Genomic DNA, 22349 nt, shown 5'->3' with positions numbered 1-22349 from the left:
TGACCTTCCCTATGACCTGTAGCTGTTAGGATTATACACGCCTGGTCATCTGGTTCACTTTCCTCCCCAGCTATTATGCACCTATGAAGTAAGGGTAAGTGGTCGCTGAATGAGTGAGTGGGTAAATGGATGAGTAACGGAGGGACCACTCAGGCCTCGCAGTGGGCAGGATGGGCCGGCTTGGCTACCATGTAAAGGAGGATGGGAGAACAGTGGTCCTCCCGCCAGCCTTCCAGGCCTGCAGCCACACCCTTGAATAGCTTCAGGCATCCATGGTGGGCGAGGGGCAGGGTCTACTCCAGGGATCTGAATACCCGCTCAAGGCCGGAGGCTCTGCCAGACACCTCCCTGGACCCTGGGCAACTTGGGGGTGGATTTTGGTCCCCTCCCTCTCCTGAAGGCGGGCCCTGACCATTGTGCTTTCCTCTCCTCCTCCTTGGCATGCAGATTCTGGCCAACGTCTTCCTCTACCTGTGCGCCATCGTCGTGGGCATCATGTCCTACTACATGGCAGACCGCAAGCACCGCAAGGCCTTCCTGGAGGCCCGCCAGTCTCTGGAGGTGAAGATGAACCTGGAGGAGCAGAGTCAGCAGCAGGTCAGGCTCTCTGGGGAAGGTCTTGGGGCAGTACCAGCCTAGGACCCCAGTTTGGGGCCTGTCGGAAGGGAGTGAGCCCAGTTACTTCTGGGTCTCAAGGGCTCAGTGGGGCTTGGAGTTTGAATTCTCTTTTACTAGAGCTGTTGTTCAGTTGCTCAGTCGTGTCTGACTCTTTGCGACCCCATGGACTACAGCACACCAGGCTTTCCTGTCCTTCACTGTCTCCTGGAGTTTCCTCAAACTCAAGTCCACTGAGTCGGTGATACGATCCAACCATCTCATCCTCTGTCACCCGCTTCTCCTCCTGCCTTCAGTCTTTCCCACCATCAGGGTCTTTTTCAGTGAGCTGGCTTTTCACATCAGGTGGCCAAAGTATTAGAGCTTCGGCATCAGTCCTTCCAATGAATATTGAGGATTGATTTCCTTTAGAATTGACTGGTTTGATCTCCTTGCAGTCCATAGGACTCTGAAGAGTCTTCTCCAGCACCACAGTTTCTTTGGAGGCATCACTCTTATCCCTCTGTCACTCCCTCTTGTGCAGATTCATGCTGCCCACCTCCTGTGTGCTGAGGGCTCCCTGCAGTGGGGTGGGGGTGGAAGACACATTCCCTGGCCTCGGGGTCCTTTTGGGTGAAGTCTGTCATCCCCTCATCCCTCCTCGCATGGGCACTGTTTCCTTTGCACTCAGGGCAAGCTCCCCATTCCTTCTCCTGCTAAGTCATTTGTGAACACGGTAAAACCAGCCCAGCCCCTGGGGACCCCACTGTTTACATTTTTCCATTGAGAGAAGTGCCTGCTGTCCCCATGCTGTGTTTACTGGCTTCACTCCAGCCTCATCCACCGCAGAAGCTCCCTGCTCTCATGTGACTCAGTCTTTTAAATAGCTTTTGGTCTGGATTCATCTCAGATGCTTTTTGAAGGTCTTCAGAAATTTCATCCACCAGTTTCCTGTTCTCCATAGGTTGACTTCCCCTGAATAAACGAACTCAGTAGGTTGAAAATATATGCCTCTCTGCCCTGGGAACCATGTCATTTTGTGTTCAGGTGGTGCTGTTTGCTCTGGGCTCAGCAGGTTCACTGAAACTGCTGTTTTCATGGACCCTGCCACCCAGGTGGGCAGGGCAGTAGTTTCGGGGGTTTCTATTGGTGAACCTCACATTCTCCAGACAGTGCTGTTTGAAGGCACACACTGACTCATTTAGCTGGTGTGTCCTGGCTTCCTCTGTCCTGGGGCGTTCCTTCTCTCTCTGTTTACCAATGAGGTCTAGAAGCTTCTGAGCTGAGCCTTGGCCTCATCTCTTTCAGAAGACAGGCTTTAGAAGGGGAACCATCCTGACTTCCATGGTGACAAGGGACCATCACACCTGTCCCCTTCTCCTCGGCCCTGTGTCCTGTCGTTACCAAGGAGCTGCTGCAGCTGGAACGCATTTAAAGAATCCTGCTTTACTGGCTTTATTGAGCCCCTTCAAAGGCATTCTTTAATTTCTGCCTTCTATACTGTCTTGGTTCTTGTTTGCATTTGACCTCTCATACTGTGGAGGCATCCCTCTGTGTTCTCTACATTTCAAAAAAAAATGTGTATGTCACCACTCAGCTAGACTGGAGGGTTCTTTTTTATATAGTCTGTGCATGTATAATGTGTGTTGATCTGTGTTCATCTGTGTTGATCTTGTCAGTCTCATAGTGTATAATCCAGGACATCTTCAATCACGTTCCACGGTGCTTGGTGGGGGCCTTCTGGGGTGGTGAGAAAGGCCCTGCGTCTCACCCTGGGTCTGTTATTCTATGTGTGGATGATTTGGACAAGTTATCCACCCTGTAGAGCCTCACTTTCCTCATCTTTAAAGTGGGAGTATTGCTACTCCAAAGTGGAGATGTTGATGATCATCATCTTGCTGAGGGGTCCCTGAGGGTCAAATAAGAAACACGGACAGAAGTGCTTTGTAACTTGGAAAGCTGGGAGTGGTGATGATCAGGCCACTAGGCCTGCTTTCTAATTCCCGGGCCGTATGCTCGCTCCTGGCAGGGTCAGTGCAGGGAGCCTGGGGCCTGGTAGCGAGAACCACCCCTGTCTGCTCCAGGCCTCCTGGACACTATGGAGTAGCCAGAGGGTATCTGGCTATCTGCCCAGGCCGTGTGGCAGCAGCAGGGCAGACACTGGCCCTGGAATGAGAGGTCCAGGGAGGTGAAGGGAGAGGAGGGACACTCCCCCAGGCCTTGCTGGGGTGCAGCAGGTGCCTGTAAATGTCCATCAAGTGGACTTTAGTCTGAGTGTGCCCTTGGGCTAGTTCTTTCCCCTCTTTGGGCCTCAGTTTCCCTATATGTGAAGTACAGATGATAATACATTTGCGGGTAAAATGGAATAATCTGTGTCAATCCCTTTGAGGATGAGAAAAGCACTGGCGTTCTGCTAGCTGTGAGTTAACATTTGCTCGTGTTTTTCTTTAGGACTTTTGTGACTATGTACATGAGACCTGCTTTCCATTTAAACTTTCTTTATGTGTCCTTGACAGGTTTGGGTATAATGGTTATGCCAACTTATTAACTGGAGAAATGTTCCCTCTTTTAGGTTACTCTTTTAATGTTTAGAAGAATTCACTTGTGAAGCCCTATTGGGTCTGGAGTTTTTCTTTATGAGTAGATTGATTCCTCTAAAAAGTAAGGGTCTACATTTCCTTTTGCGTGGGTTTTGGAAAGTTTTTGTATTTTCAAGAACTTATCCATTTCATCTAAGTTTTCAAATTGTTGCTCTACGTGTATTGTATTTTATCTCTATGTGTCATTGCCTATGGGATTTGTGTTTCTTTTTTCATTACTGATATTGGTAATTTGTGCCTTCTATTTTTAAATTTTTTCTTAATCTGTTTTACTAAGGTTAATTCACGTTTTAGCCTTTTCAATGAAACACCTTTTTGGGTTTTTGTACATTTCTATAATTCATTAATATATACTTCTAACTTTGTCATTTTCTTCTATTTTCTTTGGGATTAATTTGGTGTTATTTTTTATCTTCTTGAAATGGAACTTATATAGCTAATTTTCAGCATTTCTTTTCTGAAACATGTACTTTTGCTATAGATTTCCCTCGTTATGTTGCTTTAGCTTTATCCCACAAGTTTCAATATGTCATATTTCTGTTGTCAATTAGCTCAGTTTTCTAAATTCTAAAATTCGTATTTTCTAAATCCATTGATGTGCTTTTGATACATGAACTGTTTCAGTCAGTTCAGTAACTCAGTCATGTCTGACTCTTTGTGACCCCATGAACCACAGCACACCAGGCCTCCCTGTCCATCACCAACTCCCGGAGTCCACCCAAACCCGTGTCCATTGAGTCGGTGATGCCATCCAACCATCTCATCCTCTTGTCATCCCCTTCTCCTCCTGCCCTCAATCTTTCCCACCATCAGGGTCCTTTCCAATGAGTCAGCTCTTCACATCAGGTGGTCAAAGTATTGGAGTTTCAGCTTCAACATCAGTCCTTCCAGTGAACACCCAGGACTGCTCTCCATTAGGATGAACTGGTTGGATCTTCTTGCAGTCCAGGGGACTCTCAAGAGTCTTCTCCAACACCACAGTTCAAAAGCATCAATTCTTCAGTGCTCAGCTTTCTTTATAGTCCAACTCTCATATCCATACATGACCACGGGAAAAACCATAGCCTTGACTAGACAGACCTTTGTTGGCAAAGTAGTGTCTCTGCTTTTTAATATGCTGTCTAGGTTGGTCATAACTTTCCTTCCAAGGAGTAAGCATCTTTTAATTTCATGGCTGCAATCACCATCTGCAGTGATTTTGGAGCCCAGAAAAATAAAGTCAGCCATTGTTTCCACTGTTTCCCCATCTATTTGCCATGAAGTGATGGGACTGGATGCCATGATCTTAGTTTTCTGAATGTTGAGCTTTAAGCCATTGCTGCTGCTGCTAAGTCACTTTAGTCGTGTCCGACTCTGTGTGACCCCATAGACAGAAGCCCACTAGGCTCCCCCATCCCTGGGATTCTCCAGGCAAGAACACTGGAGTGGGTTGCCATTTCCTTCTCCAATGTGTGAAAGTGAAAAGTGAAGTTGCTCAGTCGTGTCCTACCCTTAGCGACCCCACGGACTGCAGCCTACCAGGCTCCTCCATCCATGGGATTTTTAAGCCATTAGGAGTACATTAATTAATTTCCAAATAAATATCTGGGGACTGTTTAAAAGTTATTATTATTATTTTTTTTTGCCACACCATGTGGCCTGAGGGATCTTAATTCCCCAACCAGGGACCAAACTGATGCCCCCTGCATTGGGAATACAGAGTTTTAACCATTGTACTCCCAGGGAAGTTCCTAAAAGTTATCATTTTATTGTTGATTTTTAGGTTAATTTGACTGCGGTCAAAGAACATGCTCTGTGTGACTTTGGCCACCTGATGCAAAGAGCTGACTCATTTGAACAGACCCTGATGCTGGGAAAGACTGAGGGCAGGAGTAGAAGGGGACGACAGAGGATGAAATGGTTGGATGGCATCACTGACTCAATGGACATGGGTTTGGGTAGACTCCTGCAGTTGGTGATGGGCAGGGAGGCCTGGCATGCTGCGGTTCATGTGCGAGTCAGACACGACTAGGGACTGAACTGAACTGTATGATTTTAGCCCTTTGAAATTTGTTGGAACTTGATTTTTGACCTAGCACGTGTATGTATCAAAATGCCTTTCAAAAATGAAATAAGATCAATGAATGTCAATTATGACTCATTTGCATCTACCCCAAAGTATTTTTGCCTCTTTGGTCACAATGCAAAGACCTCACAACACTTAATTCCCCCTCCCCCATATTTTCTAGTCACTGTAATGTATATTATTATTTATTTATTTCAGGTTTTTAAAAAACTGGGATGTGGTTGATTTACAATATTTTCTTAGATTCAGGTGTACAACATAGTGATTCGATTGTAATGTATTTTAATTCAACATATATTTTAAACCCCACAAAACAGTCTTACACAATTATCGTTTTTTTACAGTTAATTGTCATGACCTATGTTTGCCCATATTTTACCCTCGGTTATACTCCACTTCTTCATTGCCGTGCTTCCACCTTCTTGAGGAATTCCTTGTAATACTGCTTTTCATGTAGGTTGTTGGCACTAAATTCTCCCCCATTTTTGATTGCTTGAAGAGTTTATTTTGATTTCAATTTTGAAAGCCACTTTTTAATCAGATAAAGAATTTTAGATTGGCAGATTCTTACTTTCTGCCCTTTGAGGGAGTCTTTCCCTTGTCCTTGGGCTTCCATTGTAATGCCAGCCGTAAGACACACTGCTGCTCCTGTTATTATTTGTTTATTGAAGTGTTACTGTTCAGTTGCTCAGTCATGTTCTATTCTTTGCAACCCATGGACTGCAATAGGCTTCTCTGTCCTTCACTTCTCCTGGAGTTTGCTCAAATTCATGTCCATTGAGTTGGTGATGTCATCCAACCATCTCATCCTCTGTTGCTCCCTTCTCCTCCTTCCTTCAGTCCTTCCCAGCATCAGGGTCTTTTCCAGACCAGAGGGCCCAGGTTCAATCCCTGGTTGGGGAACTAAGATCCCACAAGCTTTCTTTTTCCCACAAAAAGAAAGGAGAAGAAAGATTGTGGCAACCCTGCACCAAGCAAGTCTGTCAGCACCACTTTTTTCCCCCAGTAGCATTTGCTCATTTCATGTGTCTGGGTCATATTTTGGTAACTCTCAAAATATTTCAAACTTTTTCATTAATTTTATATTTGCTGTAGTGATCTATGATCATGGGTTTTTGCTTTCACTATTGTATTTATTTGGGGGGGACCATGAACTGTGCCCATCTGATATGGCAAATTTAATAAAGAATATTTATTCCGACTGTTCCACTGACTGGCCATTCCCCTATCTCTCTCCCTCTCCTCGGACCTTCTTATTTTCTGAGACTCAACAATATTGAAATTAGGCCAATCAGTACCCCTACAGTGGCCTCTGAGTGTTCAAGTGAAAGGAAAACTCACATGACTTTCACTTTAAATCAAAAGCTAGAAATGATTAAGCTTAGTGAGGAAGGCATGTCAGAAGCCAAGACAGGCCAGGACCTGGGCCTCCTGCACTAGTTAGCCAAGTTGTGAATGCAAAGGAAAAGTTCCTGAGAAAGCAGAACAGCCTTATCGCTGATACAGACAGTTTTGATGATATGGATAGAAGATGAAACCAGCCACAACCTTCCCTGAAGCCAAACCCTAATCCAGAGCAAGGCCCTCACTCTCAACAGTTCTGTGAAGGCTGAGAGAGGTGAGGAAGCTGCAGAAGAAAAGTTTGAAGCCAGCAGAGGTTGGTTTCTGAGGTCTAAGGAAGAGGCCATCTCCATAACATAAAAATGGAAGGTGAAGCGGCAAGTGCTGATGTAGAAACTTCAGCAAGTTATCCGGAAGTTCTAGCTAAGATCATTAGTGAAGGTGGCTACACTAAACTATAGGTTTTCAATGTAGATGAAATAGCCTTATATTAGAAGAAGATGTCATCTACAGCAAAAGAGACACAGATATATAGAACAGTCTTTGGGACTCCATGGGAGAGGGTGAGGGTGGGATGGTTTGGGAGAATGGCATTGAAACATGTATATTATCATATGTGAAACGAATCGCCAGTTCAGGGTCGATGCATGTTACAGGATGCTTGGGGCTGATGTGCGGAGATGACCCAGAGGGAGGATAAGGGGAGGAGAGAGGTGGGAGGGGGGTTCGGGAAGGGGAACTTATGTACACCCGGGGCAGATTCATGTCAATGTATGGCAAAACCAACCAATATAATATTGTAAAATAATTAGTCTCCAATAAAAATAAAAATTTAAAAAAAAAGAGCAAAAAAAAAAAAAAAGAAGATGTCATCTAGGACTTTCATAGCTAGAGAGGAGAAGTCAGTGCCTGACTCCAAAACATCACAGAATGAGCTGCGTCTCTTGATAGGGGCTAATGCAGTTGGTGACTTGGGAGTTGAAACCAATGCTTATTTACCATTCTGAACATCCTAGGACCCTTAAGAATTATGCTACATCACCTCTCCCTGTGCTCTATAAATGGAACAACAAAGCCTGGATGGCAGCACATCTGTTTACAGCATATTTTTACTGAATATTTGAAGTCCACCATCTAGACCTAATGCTTAGAAAAAAGGATGCCTTTTAAAATATTACTGCCCATTAACAATGCACCTGGTCACCCAAGAGCTCTGATGAAGAAGTACAAGATTAATGTTTTTTTCATACCTACCCACATAACATCCATTCTTCTGCCCATGGATCAAATAATAATTTCAACTTACAGGACTCATTATTTAAGAAATATATTTTGTAAGGCTGTAGCTGCCATAGGGAGTGATCCCTCTGATAGATCTGGGCAAAGTAAACTGAAAACTTTCTGGAAAGGATTCCCTAGTTTAGATGCCATTATGAACATTTGTGAGTCATGGGAAGAAGTCAAGATATCAACATTAACAGAAGCTGTTTCTGACCGTCATGAATAGCTGAGGGGTTCAAGACTTCAGTGGAGGAAATAATGCAGTCATGGTAGAAATAACAGGAGAGACAGAATTAGAACTGGAGGCTGAAGATATGACTGATTACTGATGAAACTAATGGATGAAGTATGGCTTCTTATGAATGAGCAAAGAAGATGGTTTCTTGATAGATTCTACTCCTGGTGAAGATGCTGTGAAGATTGTTGAATGACATCAAAGACTTTATTAATAGAATATTACATAAATTTAGTTGATAAAACAGAAGCCCAGTTTGAGAGGATTGACTCCAGTTCTGAAAGTTTTACTATGGGTAAATTGCTGTCAAACAGCATTACATGTTATGGAGAAACCATTTATGAAAGAGTCAACTGATGCTGTAGACTCCATTGTCTTATTTTAAGAAATTGCCTCTGTCACCCAGCACCCCACCCTTCAGCAGCTACTACCCTGATCAGTTAGCAGCCATCAACATCAAGGTAAGGCCCTCACCAGCAAAAAGATCATGACTTGCTGAAGGGTCAGGTGACGGTTAGAAACTTTTAGCAATGAAGTATTTTTTTTTGATATGCTGTTGTACACTTAATAGACTCCAGTATAGTGTGAACATTACTTTTATATGCACCGAGAAACCAAAAACTCAATGTACTCACTTTATGGCAATATTCACGTTATTGCAGTGTTCTAGAACTGAACCCACAATATCTCCGAGGTGTGCCTGTATAGACTTTTCACACACAAATGGTATGTTCACACTTCTGCACTCTCTATTCACCCAGTCCCTTAGAAAGGGTTCCAAGTCCATATTGCATTGCCTCATGCTTTTTGTGAAGAAGGCAATGGCACCCCACTCCAGTACTCTTGCCTGGAAAATCCCATGGATGGAAGAGCCTGGTGGGCTGCAGTCCATGGGATCGCTAAGAGTCGGACACGACTGAGCGACTTCACTTTCACTTTTCACTTTCATGCATTGGAGAAGGAAATGGCAACCCACTCCAGTGTTCTTGCCTGGAGAATCCCAGGGACGGGGGAGCCTGGTGGGCTGCCGTCTATGGGGTTGCACAGAGTCAGACACGACTGAAGCGATTTAGCAGCAGCAGCAGCAGCATGCTTTTTGTGACTGTGTTAATTCCATTGTGTAGAGGTAACATCATTTATTTAAAAGGGCTCCTTTAAGAAGACATTTAGGTTATTTCCAGTTCTATGCTACTGCAAACGTTACTATAATAGATATCTTTATAGGAATACCATATTATATATGTATAAATATATTTGAAAACTAAAAACCTAGAAGTGGAATTGCTTGATCAGTGCATTTTAAAAATTATTTATGTATACATATATGTGTGAACATGTATATATGTGTATATATATATGTATATTTACTGTGATAAAATATACATAAGGTAGAATTTACCATCTTAAACATTTTGAAGTTTATAGTTCAGTGACATTAAGCACATTCTCAGTGTTGTATAGCCATCACCACTTTTTGTCTCTAGAGCTTTTTCATTATTCCACACAGAAATTCTATACCCATTAAATGTTAAATTTTCATCCTCCCCTTCCCTGGCCCCTGGAAATCACCATTCTACTTTCTGTCTTTATGAATTTGACTGTTCCAGGTACCTCATATACATTGTTGTTATTTAGTCACTAAGTCATGTCTGACTCTTTTGTGACACCGTGGACTGCAACCCACCAGGCTCCTCTGTCCATGGGATTTCCCAGGCAAGAATACTGGAATGAGTTGCCATTTCCTTCTCCAGGGGATCTTCCCAACCCAGGGATTGAACCCACATCTTCTGCATTGCAGTTAGTTTCTTTACCACTGAGCCACTGTGAAGCCCTCTCATATAAATAGAATCCTACAACATTTGTCGTTTGGTAACTAGTTCATTTCACTTAGAATAATGTCTTCAGGATTCATCCATGTTGTAGCATGTATCAGAATCTCATTCCTTTTTAAGGTTGAATAATATTCCAGTATACATATGTAACACATTTTGTTTACCCGTTCATCTGTTGATGGGATCTATCTTTCAGCTCTTGTGAATGACGCCTCCATGCACTGTTGGTGTGTAAGTATCTCTTTGAGTCTCAGCTTTCCAAGCCTTTGGGGAATAGATACAAGTGGAATCGCTGGGTTATATAACATGGCACGTGCATTTTTAATGTTGATTTGTTGTTGTTGTTCATTTACAAAGTCCTGTCCAATTCTTTGCGACCCTATGGACTGCAGCACACCAGGCTTCCCTGTTCCCTTCGGTATCTCCCGGAACTTGCTCAAACTCATGTCCATTGAGTCAGTGATGCTATCCAAGCATCTCATCTTGTCACCCCCTTCTCCTGCTCTCAGTGTTTCCCAGCACCAGCATCTGGTTGACTCTTCCCATCAGGTAGCCAAAAGATTGGAGCTTCAGCCTCAGGCCTTCCAGTGAATATTCAAGACTTTTCTTTAGGATTGACTGGTTTGATCTCCTTGCAGTCCAAGGGACTCTCAAGAATGTTCTCCAGCACCACAATTTGAAAGAATCAATTCTTAGGTGCTCAGCCTTCTTTATGATGCAGCTCTCACATCTGAACATGATTACTGGAAAAACATAACGTTGACTAGATGGACCTCTGTTGGCAAAGTGATATCTCTGCTTTTTAATATGCTGTCTAGGTTTGTCAAAGCTTTTCTTCCAAGGAGTAAGCATCTTTTAATTTCATGGTTGCAGTCACCGTCCACAGTGATTTTGGAGAGCAAGAAAATAAAATCTATCACTGTTACCACTTTTCACTTTTCTATTTGCCGTTAAGTGATAGGACAGGATGTGAGGATCTTAGTTTTTTGAATGTTGAGTTTTAAATAAACTTTTTCACTCTCCTTTCACTTTCATCAAGAGGCTCTTTACTTCCTCTTCACTTTCTGCCGTTAGAGTGGTATCATCTGCATATCTGAGGTTGTTGATATTTCTCCCAGCCATCTTGATTCCAGCTTGTGATTCATGCAGCCTAGCATTTCACATTGATGTACTCTGTATATAAATTAAATAAGCAGAGTGACAATATACAGCCTTGATGTACTCCTTTCCCAATTTTGAACCAGTCTATTATTCCATGTCCAGTTCTAACTGTTGCTTCTTGACCCACATACAGGTTTCTTAGGAGACAGATAAGGTGGTCTGGTATTCCCATCTCTTGAAGAATTTTTCAGTGTTTGTTGTGATCCACACAGTCAAAGTCTTTAACGTAGTTGGTGAAGCAGAAGTAGATATTTTTCTGGCATTCCCTTGCTTTCTCTGTATCATTCAAGGGATGTTGGCGATTTGATCTCTGGTTCCTCTGCCTTTTTAAAAAAATAAAAATAAAAAAGAATACAACTGCCAATGCAGAAGATGTAAGAGATAAAATGCATTTCATCTATTTCTTTATACTTTAAAAATAAATAAATAAAATAAAATCCAGCTTGTACATCTGGAAGTTCTTGTACTGCTGAAGCCTGATGTGAAGGATTTTGAGCATTATCCTCTTAGCATGTGAAATGAATGCAGTTGTGCAGTAGTTTGAACATTCTCTGGCATTGCCCTTCTTTGGGATTGGAACGAAAACTGACCTTTTCCAGTCCTGTGGCCACTGCTAAGTTTTCCAAATTTGCTGACATACTGACATATTTAATGTTGATAAATATTACCAAATTGTCTCACAGAAGTTCAAACAATTTACGCTCCTCTCAGCAATGCATGAGAATGGACTTAGGCACTTAAGTTTTCCTTATCTAGAAAAGACTTCTTTGTTTTGGAACTCCTGCAGCTCCCCGCACAGATGTCTGTTTGGAAACCCCAGCTGCAGGGAACAGGCCCCAAGGCAGTGGTAGCATCCTGTGAGCTGTTGCTCACTGTTTTCTTATTTGAGTCAAGTCAAAGCCAGGTGAACACAGGTTGGAAGAGTTTCTTTTCTTTTTCAGTATACATTGTACAATATTTGATCAAAACTGACAAGTGCAAACAAAAAATACTGATAGAGGCATATTTCTTCAAGTCTTTCTTCCTCCTTCTGTGTTTTCAAGTGTTAACCCTTATAAAAGTCACAGTTTATTCTAAGATGTAGCAGTTTAGAATGAGATATTCAAGTTTTTGCTGTCTCATATGCTTATTATGGAAGCTAAATGTAAAGGGTTTATTTAGCACAGTGCTAAGCCATGAAATTAAAAGACACTTGCTCCTTGGAAGAAAAGCTATGACCAACCTAGACAGCATATTAAAAAGCAGAGACATTACTTTACCAACAAAGGTCCATCTAGCCAAAGCTGTGGTTTTTCCAGTAGTCATGTATGGATGTGAGAGTTGGACTATAAAGAAAGCTAAGTGCCAAAGAATTGGTGCTTTTGAACTGTGGTGTTGGAGAAGACTCTTGAGAGTCCCTTGGACTACAAGGAGATCCAACCAGTCCATCCTAAAGGAAATCAGTCCTGAATATTCATTGGAAGGACTGATGCTGAAGCTGAACCTCCAATACTTCGGCCACCTGATGTGAAGAATCAATTCACTGGAAAAGATTCTGATGCTGGGAAAGATTGAGGGCAGGAGAAGAAGGGGACGACAGAGGGTGAGATGGTTGGATGGCATCACCGAGGTGATGAACATGAGTTTGAGTAGGCTCCGGGAGTTGGTGATGGACAGGGAAACCTGGCATGCTGAAGTCCATGGGGTCACAAAGAGTCGACATGACTGAGCAACTGAACTGAACAGAAATAGTAGACCCTGAACTGTTTACCACTAATATTATTGTTGTTGGATACATTTTGAAGATACAGAGAAGTAGAGAAAAACTTCCCTTAATCCAGAGGTTTCTTTTAAAAAATAATTTTAAAAAACCCACAATTTTTAAATTGGGCTCTTGGCTAGAACAGGCTTTCAAGTTTACTGGGATTTTTTTCTTTTTCCTTTTTGTTGAGGTGAAAAAGGCTGTGTTGAGACAAAGGTGGGTGATGAGGAGATGGGACGGGGTCTTGGATTCCAGTGACTCGGCTTGTCTCTTCCTCTGCCGGGAGAGTGGGGCCTCATGGGTTTGAGGCTCTAAGAGCGAGCATAGCCCTGGCAGGCAAGGGCCTCTCGTTGTATTGCTGAGCACATATCTGACACTTTAGGCCATCCGGTGGGACCACAGGTTGGAGTTGTTTTTCTTTATTCTCATGTGACCATAGCTGCAGGGTTTAGTTGGGGACCTTGAGGGTTGCTAAGCGCCCCAGCTGCCACCTGGCAACTGCAGGCATCCAGGAAATCCACCCAGCACACCTGTCACCAAGTATGGACTGCAGAATTATGAACCTTTCGAAATCACACCCTCAGAATCACTTCCCAGGGATGGGGAGTGGTTGGAGGTGCCTGTGGGGGAGGGCGGAGAGAGGATGTGGACATGGCTAGGCAGGCCTGCACTTCCCTCCAGATCACGTTCAGTTAGGAAGCCAACCAGGTAGGTCCTCACTGGGGGAGGAGAACTTCCCTTGGTCTCCTCGCTCCTGGAGGAGGAAGCTGCAGGGGAGCCCAGGGTCAGAAAAGCAGTCATCATCACCCATCCCCAGTGAGGGCCAGGGCCAGATCTCCTTCCTCCGTGGTGTCCTGGGGAATTCAGTGTGGGTGGGCACTGGGGGGGGGGGGTCCCATTCAGCTCCTAGTGGGATGTGCAGACAACAGTTGCTTCTTTCTGCCTCTCCTCCTACCTCAGCCCGAAGCCCAGGTCACCTGTGACCAGGGATGGCCTTTCTTCTTCGTGCAGGAGTCTTTGCCGGGGTGGGTGACCTCCTGTCCTTGAGCACGTCTCCAAGGGGAGCCTTACCCATTTACCATGAGAGTCAGACTTCTCAAGTAAGAGAGGCTTGGGACTCAGAATTAAACCATTTCAAAAGCTCCATCTCCTGTCTTTTTCTGAATGTCTCTGCCCAAGCCGGTCTCCCTGTTCCCTTCAAGACCTTTAGCTGTGAGAATAAGGCCCAGAGTGATCTCAGCCTCGGTTGGTGGGGAGAGGGGAATGAGAGTGACAGAAAGGTGAGAAGCTCGCTGCCTCCCAGCCTAGGGGTTGGCTTCCAGTGTCAGCCCTCAAAGTGCCTGCAGTTGTCCTGGCAACAGTGAGGTTGGGACTGGGGACCTGCCTCCTGGGAGCCAGTGGGGGATGGGGACGGAGGAGGAGGATGCACCCTGCTGTCCGCTGCAGCTCTGCCTATCCCTCTTTACATGATGACGTCTTGTTATATAAGCAGCTGATGTAGGTGGGGCAAGCCCATCACTTACTTGACGGGAACCACAGAGGAAACCCCCTGATATCAGCCTCTGGAGATCCCTGCTGCCTTAACTGCTTCACAGAACCACTCGCGAGTGTGTTTTTAGTTTAGCCTTGAAGGCTTCTTGGTTTGAGAAAAGCCGGAAGGTGAATTTCCCTTCTAATGGCATGAAGTAAGAATTAGTGCGTCTCTCCATTCCAGCTCTCACAACTTGGGTTTCACAGCATGGTCTTCATTCTAACATTCCAGGATTTGACAAAATAAATGCATGTTAGATGATGCAAGTAAGGAGCCCTCAGAGGAAAGGTTGTTCTAAGGCAGTGAAGGGCTCCTGCCAGTGGGGGGACAGGGGAATGGGCACTGGTGGCACTGCCCGTGGTGCTGGTGGGCAGCCCCCTGTCTGGGCTGTGTGGCCGCTGAGCTGGGTCCCTGCCAGGCCCTGGAAGGTCGTGAGCCCTGGCCACATAGCCCAGCAGTGTTTTCCTTTGCACACCGGCATAGAGTCTGCATCCAGCGTGGTCAGGGTTGAGGTGTGTCCCCACCTTTCTCTGGCTGGAAGGATGAAGTTTTGTTTAGTAATAGGGGTAGTTGTGCTTTGTTTTTTTTTTAAGCAATTTATTGTGCCAAGTCGTAGGCTGAGTTTTTACTGAATTATCTAGTCATCACAACAAAACCCTTCTGGGGAGTAGGCCCTCGCCCTCTCCATCCTGGTGAGGCTATCTGTTGGGGAGAGTTACTAACTAGGAGGGTCAGGTGAGTAGTCCCAAACAACATCCACTCTTTTGGTTTCTGTTTTCTTTGACCTGCCCAGAGCTTCACAACTTTCCAGTACTTAAAAACATAGACATTCTATATAAAAACTTGTTATTTCTGGCTGCCTTGGGAAATGGAAAGGTCTGACAGCACGGGGTGCAGAGTGAGACTTACATTCACATCCGAGCCAGGGCACTTACCTGCTGCACAACCTTGAGCCAATTACTTCTGCCCTTTGAGCCCCCGTTTCTTTGTCTATGAAATGGGAACAGGATAAGATTGTCAGACTGTCTCAAAGATAGGATTCACCCCACAAATACTTTCGACATGCTTTGAGACCCTGGAGATACAGCTGTGAACAGAACAGTGTCTAGATTGCTGCTTAATGTCATGGGCCAAAGAAGGCTTTCTAATAAGATGAGATTTGAGCAGAGACCTGAAGGCAGTGAGGGTGCGAGCCATTCAGTGATCAGAGAAATGAGCAGTAAGTGCAAAGGCCCTGAGGTATGTTCACAGAACGTCAAGGCAGTCAGTGCAGATGGAGCAGAGCTGAGGGGATGAGAGGTGGGAGGTGCGGCAGAGAGGTGATGGGGCCTGTTAGACCTTGACTTTTCCCTTGAGGAGAACCCTGCTTTGGAGGATTCAAATGTATCAGTCTGGCTGCTGGTGGAGAGGACACAGCAGAAGAAGCAGGGAGACCAGTTAGAAACTTTGCAGTAATTTTGGTGAGAGAGGAAAATGGCCCAGACCAGGATGGAGTGATGAGGAGAACAGAAGATTGTGGATATGTTTTGAAGGCAGGGTACTGGAGGGTAGACTGGGATATGGGAGAGTGGTGGCTCAGTCAGAGATGGCTCTAAGGATTTTAGCCTGGAGGTGGTGAGTGTGCTCTGTGTCCAAGACGAAGGCAGATGTTCTGTGCTTCTACAGCAGGCATCTTAGCACTCTTCTGCACTGATCACAGATGTGACCTCAGCATCCTTCTCAACACAGTGCTCTGGGCAGCTGCTCTCTGTCCCTCAGAGTTGGCATGTGAGCTGGACTTAATTGCTGCTGTAGCATTCTAGAGGTGTACAGTCACTGGGACTGTTTAAAATTATTTAAAATTTTTAAATTTAAAATCACTTCCTCTATTGCAGTAGCCACATTTCATGAGCTCGGGAGCTCCGTGTGGCTGACTCGTGGCTACGCGTTGGATAGCAGAGATTACCAGACATTTCCATGACTGCAGAAAGTGCTGTTCTGGAGGGTGATGCCTTGCCCCTTGAGCCGTGGCTCCTGGTTGACAGCTCATTAACTCACCAAACCTCTTAGGAGCACATGCTTTGTGCCAGGCTGTCTGGTGAGGGCTCCAGATACCACACGGGTGACTATCTTTGGGCCCAAAGGGCTGTCTCCTGAGATACTGGTCACCTTGGCCCGAAGTATCCTGTCTCTGGGGACTACACAGGCACCCAGGCAGGTGCCTGTCAGTCCCACATGCCCCGCACCTGCTCTCCCCTCTAGCAGGGTAAGGGTGAGGGCCGACCCTCGGTCTGTATGGTTTCTGGGCTGTCCTCTCAACTCTGAGGTTGGGTGTGGAGTCCGTCTTTCTGGGAGATCCTGGGCTGCTGGCTTGGAGCCTGTCTCGCCCCGGAAGGTCTTGTTTAAAGATACACTGGGTTTTGAGTTATACAGCCTCTCCGTCCTCTGAACTCTCCCAGCTTTTGCCTGAAGACAGCAAAGCACTCCTGCCCTATGAGACCAGCCAGTCGGCATGCAACTTTACGGCCTTGCTCCCCTGAGTTCCTGGGAATACTGTTCACCATTGACCTTCACAGCATGCAGCTCAGGGGTCTGCCTAGGTGACCAGTGGCTGTTCTTCGAGTGACCTTGATCATGACCTTGTCTTCGGGATGAGGCAGCGCATGTGGGCCCCCTGGGTCTAAATGGTGGCTGTCTGTTCACTCTCAGATGGCAGACTGTCCAGATTACATGATGTGGTCCCGGGTCCTCTCGTCAGGTCAGGTGCTATTTGGACCCTGACCTCCTGGGCTAACAGGCCAGGTTCCCACCTGGCATTTCCTCCTCCTTCTGCGTCCTCTGCTCAGGTAGTCAGACCAAGATGGGTACCCACTGGGGGCCAGTGACCTTTTGGCTTCTAAGTGGCCTGGAAACTCCAAGAATGTGGATAAGTGAGGACCAGAACAGACATGTTTGGAGACAGCTGTGGGTCTTCTCCCTGCCCATTGTAGTGACGTGTGTGTGTGTGTGTGTAAGAACATACACATCCTTTAACTAGATAAGAATTAACATGCTTACTTCATACAGACACTGTACACACAGGCACACGCGCCAACCACCTTGGCACCATCGGTCTCGCCACAGTTAATCTGTCTCCCTCCCTCTGTCCCTTCCACGAGGGTGTTGTAGAAACTTAGCTTCTCATCAGCCAAGCTCATTTATCGCAGTCCCTGGTGACCACGCTGCTGTGATTAACTCGTGAATCTGCCTCATCAGAGTATCAGCTGTAACCGCTTGGGGCCCCTGGGAGCAGTGCTGGCCCCCTCCTCTGTCTCAATCCCAGGGCGGCAGGAAGGTGAGACCTGGCATGAGTCCCCACTAAGGAGAAGGGGGCTTGGTCTGTCCCTTCCCCAAGCCTGGCTGAGGCTGTGCTCACAGTGCTCTGTCCGGGGCTCATCTGAGCAGCTCAGCACGTGACCATTTACAGATGAGGAGACCACAGCTCAGGGGCCCGATCATCCTGCCCGGGGTCACTGTAGTCTCTTCTCCCAGGGACCAGGACCCCCACCCAACCCGGGTCTGCTCGCCCAGCCCCCGCCCCTGTTGTGGGCCTGGGTCCTTCTCTGCTCACAAGGTCAGCCTTTGGCTCTGCTCATAAGGCCTACCACAGATTTTCTCTCTCTTTCTGGACCTTGTTTGGTTCTTTGCCCAGAGGGTCCGGGCCTTGCCTTTTGTTGCTGTGTATTTTCAGGATGAGCATCAAAGCTTGAGGGCTGGACAGGGGCTACGGGAGGCTCTTCACCCGCCTTGTTTCTCTGTGCAGAACCACTTCACAGCCTCTGGGGCCCTGAATCCGTATCTGCTGGCCAGCCCTCCATTGGTGGTTGCCCCCTCCTGCCACCTTCTCACATGACATCTGAGGATGACAGATCACCCACCACCTCTCGTGGCAGCACATTCTTTATTTGAACTCCGTTGACTTTTAGAACATTCTGCCTCTGCTGGAAGCAATAGTCTGTTCTCTGCAGTCTTCCTTTGTGGGGCCTTCAGAGCAAACACATCCCTTTTCTACACAACAGCTTTCCTTGGACTTGAATTCTCTGTGAGGCTGCAGGACCCTCCCTTTCCTGGGTTGATTCCCAGTCGCCCATCCCCACCCCCCACCACCCCTCAGGTGCCCCGACTCCAGCGCCCTCCCCTCACGGTCACTTGCTGACCACGGCCCAGGTGATCTGTTTCTTTGTTGGGGGGAGGACCCAGCAACTCCACCACCTCCTCTTTCAGGAACTTAACGTCTCTTAAGGGCCAAGGGACTTGTGTAGGCACCGTTTTATGCTGTGGATTCATTTGAGATCTAATAGCATCTCAAATGGCTGGACATCCCCCTAGTGTCGATACACTGTGGCTCCCCGGTTCTATTCTCTTGTAGTTGGTTATTACATTCACTCACTTTGAACGTCATCCTGTACATTTTACCAGACCACTATGGAGTAACATCCATATTAACCCATTGTCCTGTGATGTCCCATCCAGATATTCTATAAATACATCCTATGTGTCTTCTGAAGTTTTCTTTCTAGGAAGGATTTCCACTTTGAACAGAGAAAGAGAGAACCTATTTTACAGATGAGCAATCAAGGCTAAAGAGGCAGTGTATGCCCTAGGTCACAGGGGCCTTAGAAACTTGACCCCAGCTCAGTGATTTTTTTTTTTGCTCTACCCCCTGCAGCTACTCTTCTTCCTTCCAATAGGATTTTTAAACCTTTAAAATGATTTGTCTCTTTAGCAAAGCCTGCTGTGTAGTTAATCATTATTATCTCTACATCTGTCTTCAACCTCCAACTTCGATTCCTTCCTTTGGTCTAGACCATCAGATTTTAAATGTAGCTTCAAGGTAAGGAAATGTCCTTTTCCCACAGTCTAGTTTCTGGCAAATGTCCAGCAGGCTCTTGCCAGAACTTTTCCGGGCACCACCAGCCTGGAAAGGCACAGTCCTGAGAAAAGTGGCCTCTGCACACATGTCATTTTTTATAAAAGGAGAGATGATAGGAAGGGGTCTGGAGTGGATCATAGAAATTCACCTGAAAATGAATGCTGAGTGTTAGAATTCAAAATGCCAGGAGCTTTAGAGATACAGAGGTGATAGTTTCAATTCAGTTTTGAAAATGTTACAAAAAACTAATTTAAAAAATTAAAAAGGGTTAAGGGAGAAGAAAACTTAAATGAAAAGATCATCCAAATTGTTGAACACCCTCCCCCTGCGCCTTCTCTTTGTTCCTGATAAACTCTGATCACATCTTCCTCTTCTATTCCCAGTTCTTTGGGACTGTGATCATCAGTGGATTTTGTCTTTCTTAGAGGAGCCTGGGTGAGGGCTGGACCTCTGCGTTTTTGACTGTTCATACAGTCCAAGTTTCTGGAGGTGTGTTGTCATTTCCACCTTGACTTGAATCTCATTGCTGCCTTGTCTTCTGGGTTTTAAGTGTTCTTCTAATCCTCAGGTCTCGGTTGAAGGTTTTGCCTGCTGCTTGAGCATGGCCTTGGAGGCCAGGGTCTCTAGTAGTGACCTTAGCAGCAGGATCTTTTTCTTGGTGCACCAGTAAGCCCCTCTTCATTACATAATCATGGCTGTGCTTTTCCCCTCAGTTTCCTTTCCTTCAGATCCTTCTCAAATGCTTCTAAAGTGGTGCTTACAAACTTCAGTGTGATCCCCAGTCAGCTGAGGATCGTGGGCCAGGTGAGCCTCAGGCCCCCGTCTGCAGGCCAGACTCGGGGTCATGAAGCCTTGGGTCTCATGAGGTGGGCTTAACTGAACCAGGGGACTGTCTGAAGCCTAAACACCCAAGGACTCACCAGAGGTTGCTGCTTTTCCTGGCAGTGTCGAGTTACTTCCAGCAGTAGCCAGGCACCTTGGGCCAGTGGTCAGTCCAGTGGCAGCTGATTTCACCTGCACTTTAGGGGAGTCCTGCTGGCACCCCTTCTAAGTGAGCCCCTCTGGAGCTGATATCTCTCACAGCTTTAGGGTAACCCAGTATCCCAGGGCCCTCACTCTTGGTTACATTCAGAGCCGACTGTCAGTCACTGAGGCAGAGCTCATAGCATTGGCCCCTTTCACTTCCTCCCCTCAGCCCATGGGGAAGAGGGAGAGAGGCCTGCCCAGGACTGAGCCCAGGCCTCTCCTGCACCCACCTCAGCACCACCCTCCTCCTCCTCCTCTGCTGACCATCAGGAGGAGTCCCAGCGGCAGTCTGGTATGCCCCAGGCCACCATGCTAGGTGCCCACAGAGGACCCACCCTCCCACATAGCACCATGGGGACTGGGACCCACAGAATGTTCTGGTGGGCTCACTCCCAGGTGAGCTCCTTACTGGATAAGATTCGAGCACTTCACATTCATAGCAGAACAATGTCTGATGCAGGTGAGAGAGGTAGTGTGAGAAAAGCACGTCCTTTGGGTAAGAAGAAGAACCCCCTGATTCCATCAGTCAAAGAGCCCTGGGTTCGAGTTCTGGGTCTTCCATGACGCCCGAGGAACCAGAGCAAACCACTAACCCTCCACACTTCGATTCGGGCACCTGCAGAATGGAGGCAGTTTACACGTTTGTGAAAATACACGATAGGTGGGAAGATTTTAGGGAAGAAGAGGGATGGTTGTGATATTGGTCAATAGAATCCATTTGCCAGGCAAGTTGCTCTCTTCTGAGAATTGCAGAAAGAAGGCCCAGAGTGCTGGGTCTGTCTCATGGTTCCTGAGAGAGGGCTGCTGCCTCCTCCCTCCTCCCTTTGCTGCGGGACTGTGGTCTTCTGCTTGTTTCGTACCTGGCCATCGGTCTTCTTTCTCAGGTTAGATCCAAGCAGACGCAGGAGTCTGGAGCTAGTTCAGTGGCCTTGCAGGGATTGTCCTTTTCGAAGAAAACCGTGGTAGCTATAGCAAGCCAGGGTCAGGTCACAGCTGGAGGCAACAGGAAGTTTTGTGTTTATTTCCAGTTTAAAACGTAATTTAAAAAATCCACAGCAGTATGACACCATATGGAGGTGGTTTTAGTTGTTCAGTCATGTCTGACTCTTGGCAACCCCGTGGACTCGCAGCCTGCCAGGCTCCTCTGTCTGTGGAATTCTCCAGGCAAAAATACTGGAGTGGGTTGCTACCTCCTTTTCTAGATGACACCATATAGCAGTTTCGAAAAACATCTGAAATTTTCTCCTAATTTGATCTCCCGCACTGAGTTGCCCGTTTCTGTCTGGCATATATCCTTCTGCTGTTATTTAGATGCGCGTGTATCCAGCGTCACCTTCATAGACTCTTTCTCATTATTTCCTTGTAACAGTTTTCATCAAGGTCATTTTTAAGGTTTCATAATCTTCCATCCAGAGGATGTGTCACAATCTAATGAGCCATTTTCTGGACATTTGGGCTGCTTAGAGTTTTTTCCACAAGTGTAAGTGATGCTGCAGTGAGGTTCTTCTTGCCCATAAATCTTTTTATTTCTTTTGGATTATTTCTGTTGGATAAATTCCCAGAGGAGCCATTAATGGGTCAGAGGCTTGGAACATTCTTATGACTCTCAAAACATATAGCAACTGCTATCTTAGGAAGAGCAGGGTGGGGCTCTGCCTCTCTGCTGGGGAGACCAAGCCATATCTCTCTGCTCTGGGCCCCTGAGTCTACCCTGGGTGGCCCCTGTCCTGTCCACCCCTGCGCCCCCTGTGAGACCCACCTGGCAAGTGCACTTGGATCCCAGCTTCTCCCTCCTCCAAGAACGTGGAGGAAATGTTGAAGTTTTACCTGGACTCTGAGGGTGACTGTCAAGAACCTTCTATGCGTGTGTCAGGATTTATCGGAAAGATCCATCGTTAGCATCACACGATCTTAAAAGAAGCCACGACCCAGGAGTGGGTTTAGAATCTCTGAAATGTAAGGGCAAACAAGGTCAGCATCAGTGAAGATGCTGGTAAAGTGGGTATAAGTGAGGAGCAGGGTGAACACACCTGGCCAGGGGCTGGGGGCTC

At 46.3% G+C, this 22349-nt stretch overlaps 1 protein-coding gene across 1 annotated transcript in view; it reads left to right on the top strand.

Moving 5' to 3' along the window:
* The window catches only part of ADCY3 (adenylate cyclase 3), an 83955-nt gene that overhangs the window by 37716 nt on the left and 23890 nt on the right, over positions 1-22349 (top strand). The window contains exon 2 of the mRNA XM_055399636.2: positions 448-597. Coding sequence (XP_055255611.2) covers positions 448-597 — 150 coding nt within the window. The remainder of the gene's footprint in view (positions 1-447; positions 598-22349) is intronic.

The sequence above is a fragment of the Moschus berezovskii genome, chromosome 11, assembly GCF_049115385.1.
Source record: "Moschus berezovskii isolate FMDL1 chromosome 11, NW_MosBer_1.0, whole genome shotgun sequence".
In the NCBI taxonomy this organism is placed as follows: domain Eukaryota; kingdom Metazoa; phylum Chordata; class Mammalia; order Artiodactyla; family Moschidae; genus Moschus; species Moschus berezovskii.
This window is presented reverse-complemented; position numbering and strand designations above follow the sequence as displayed.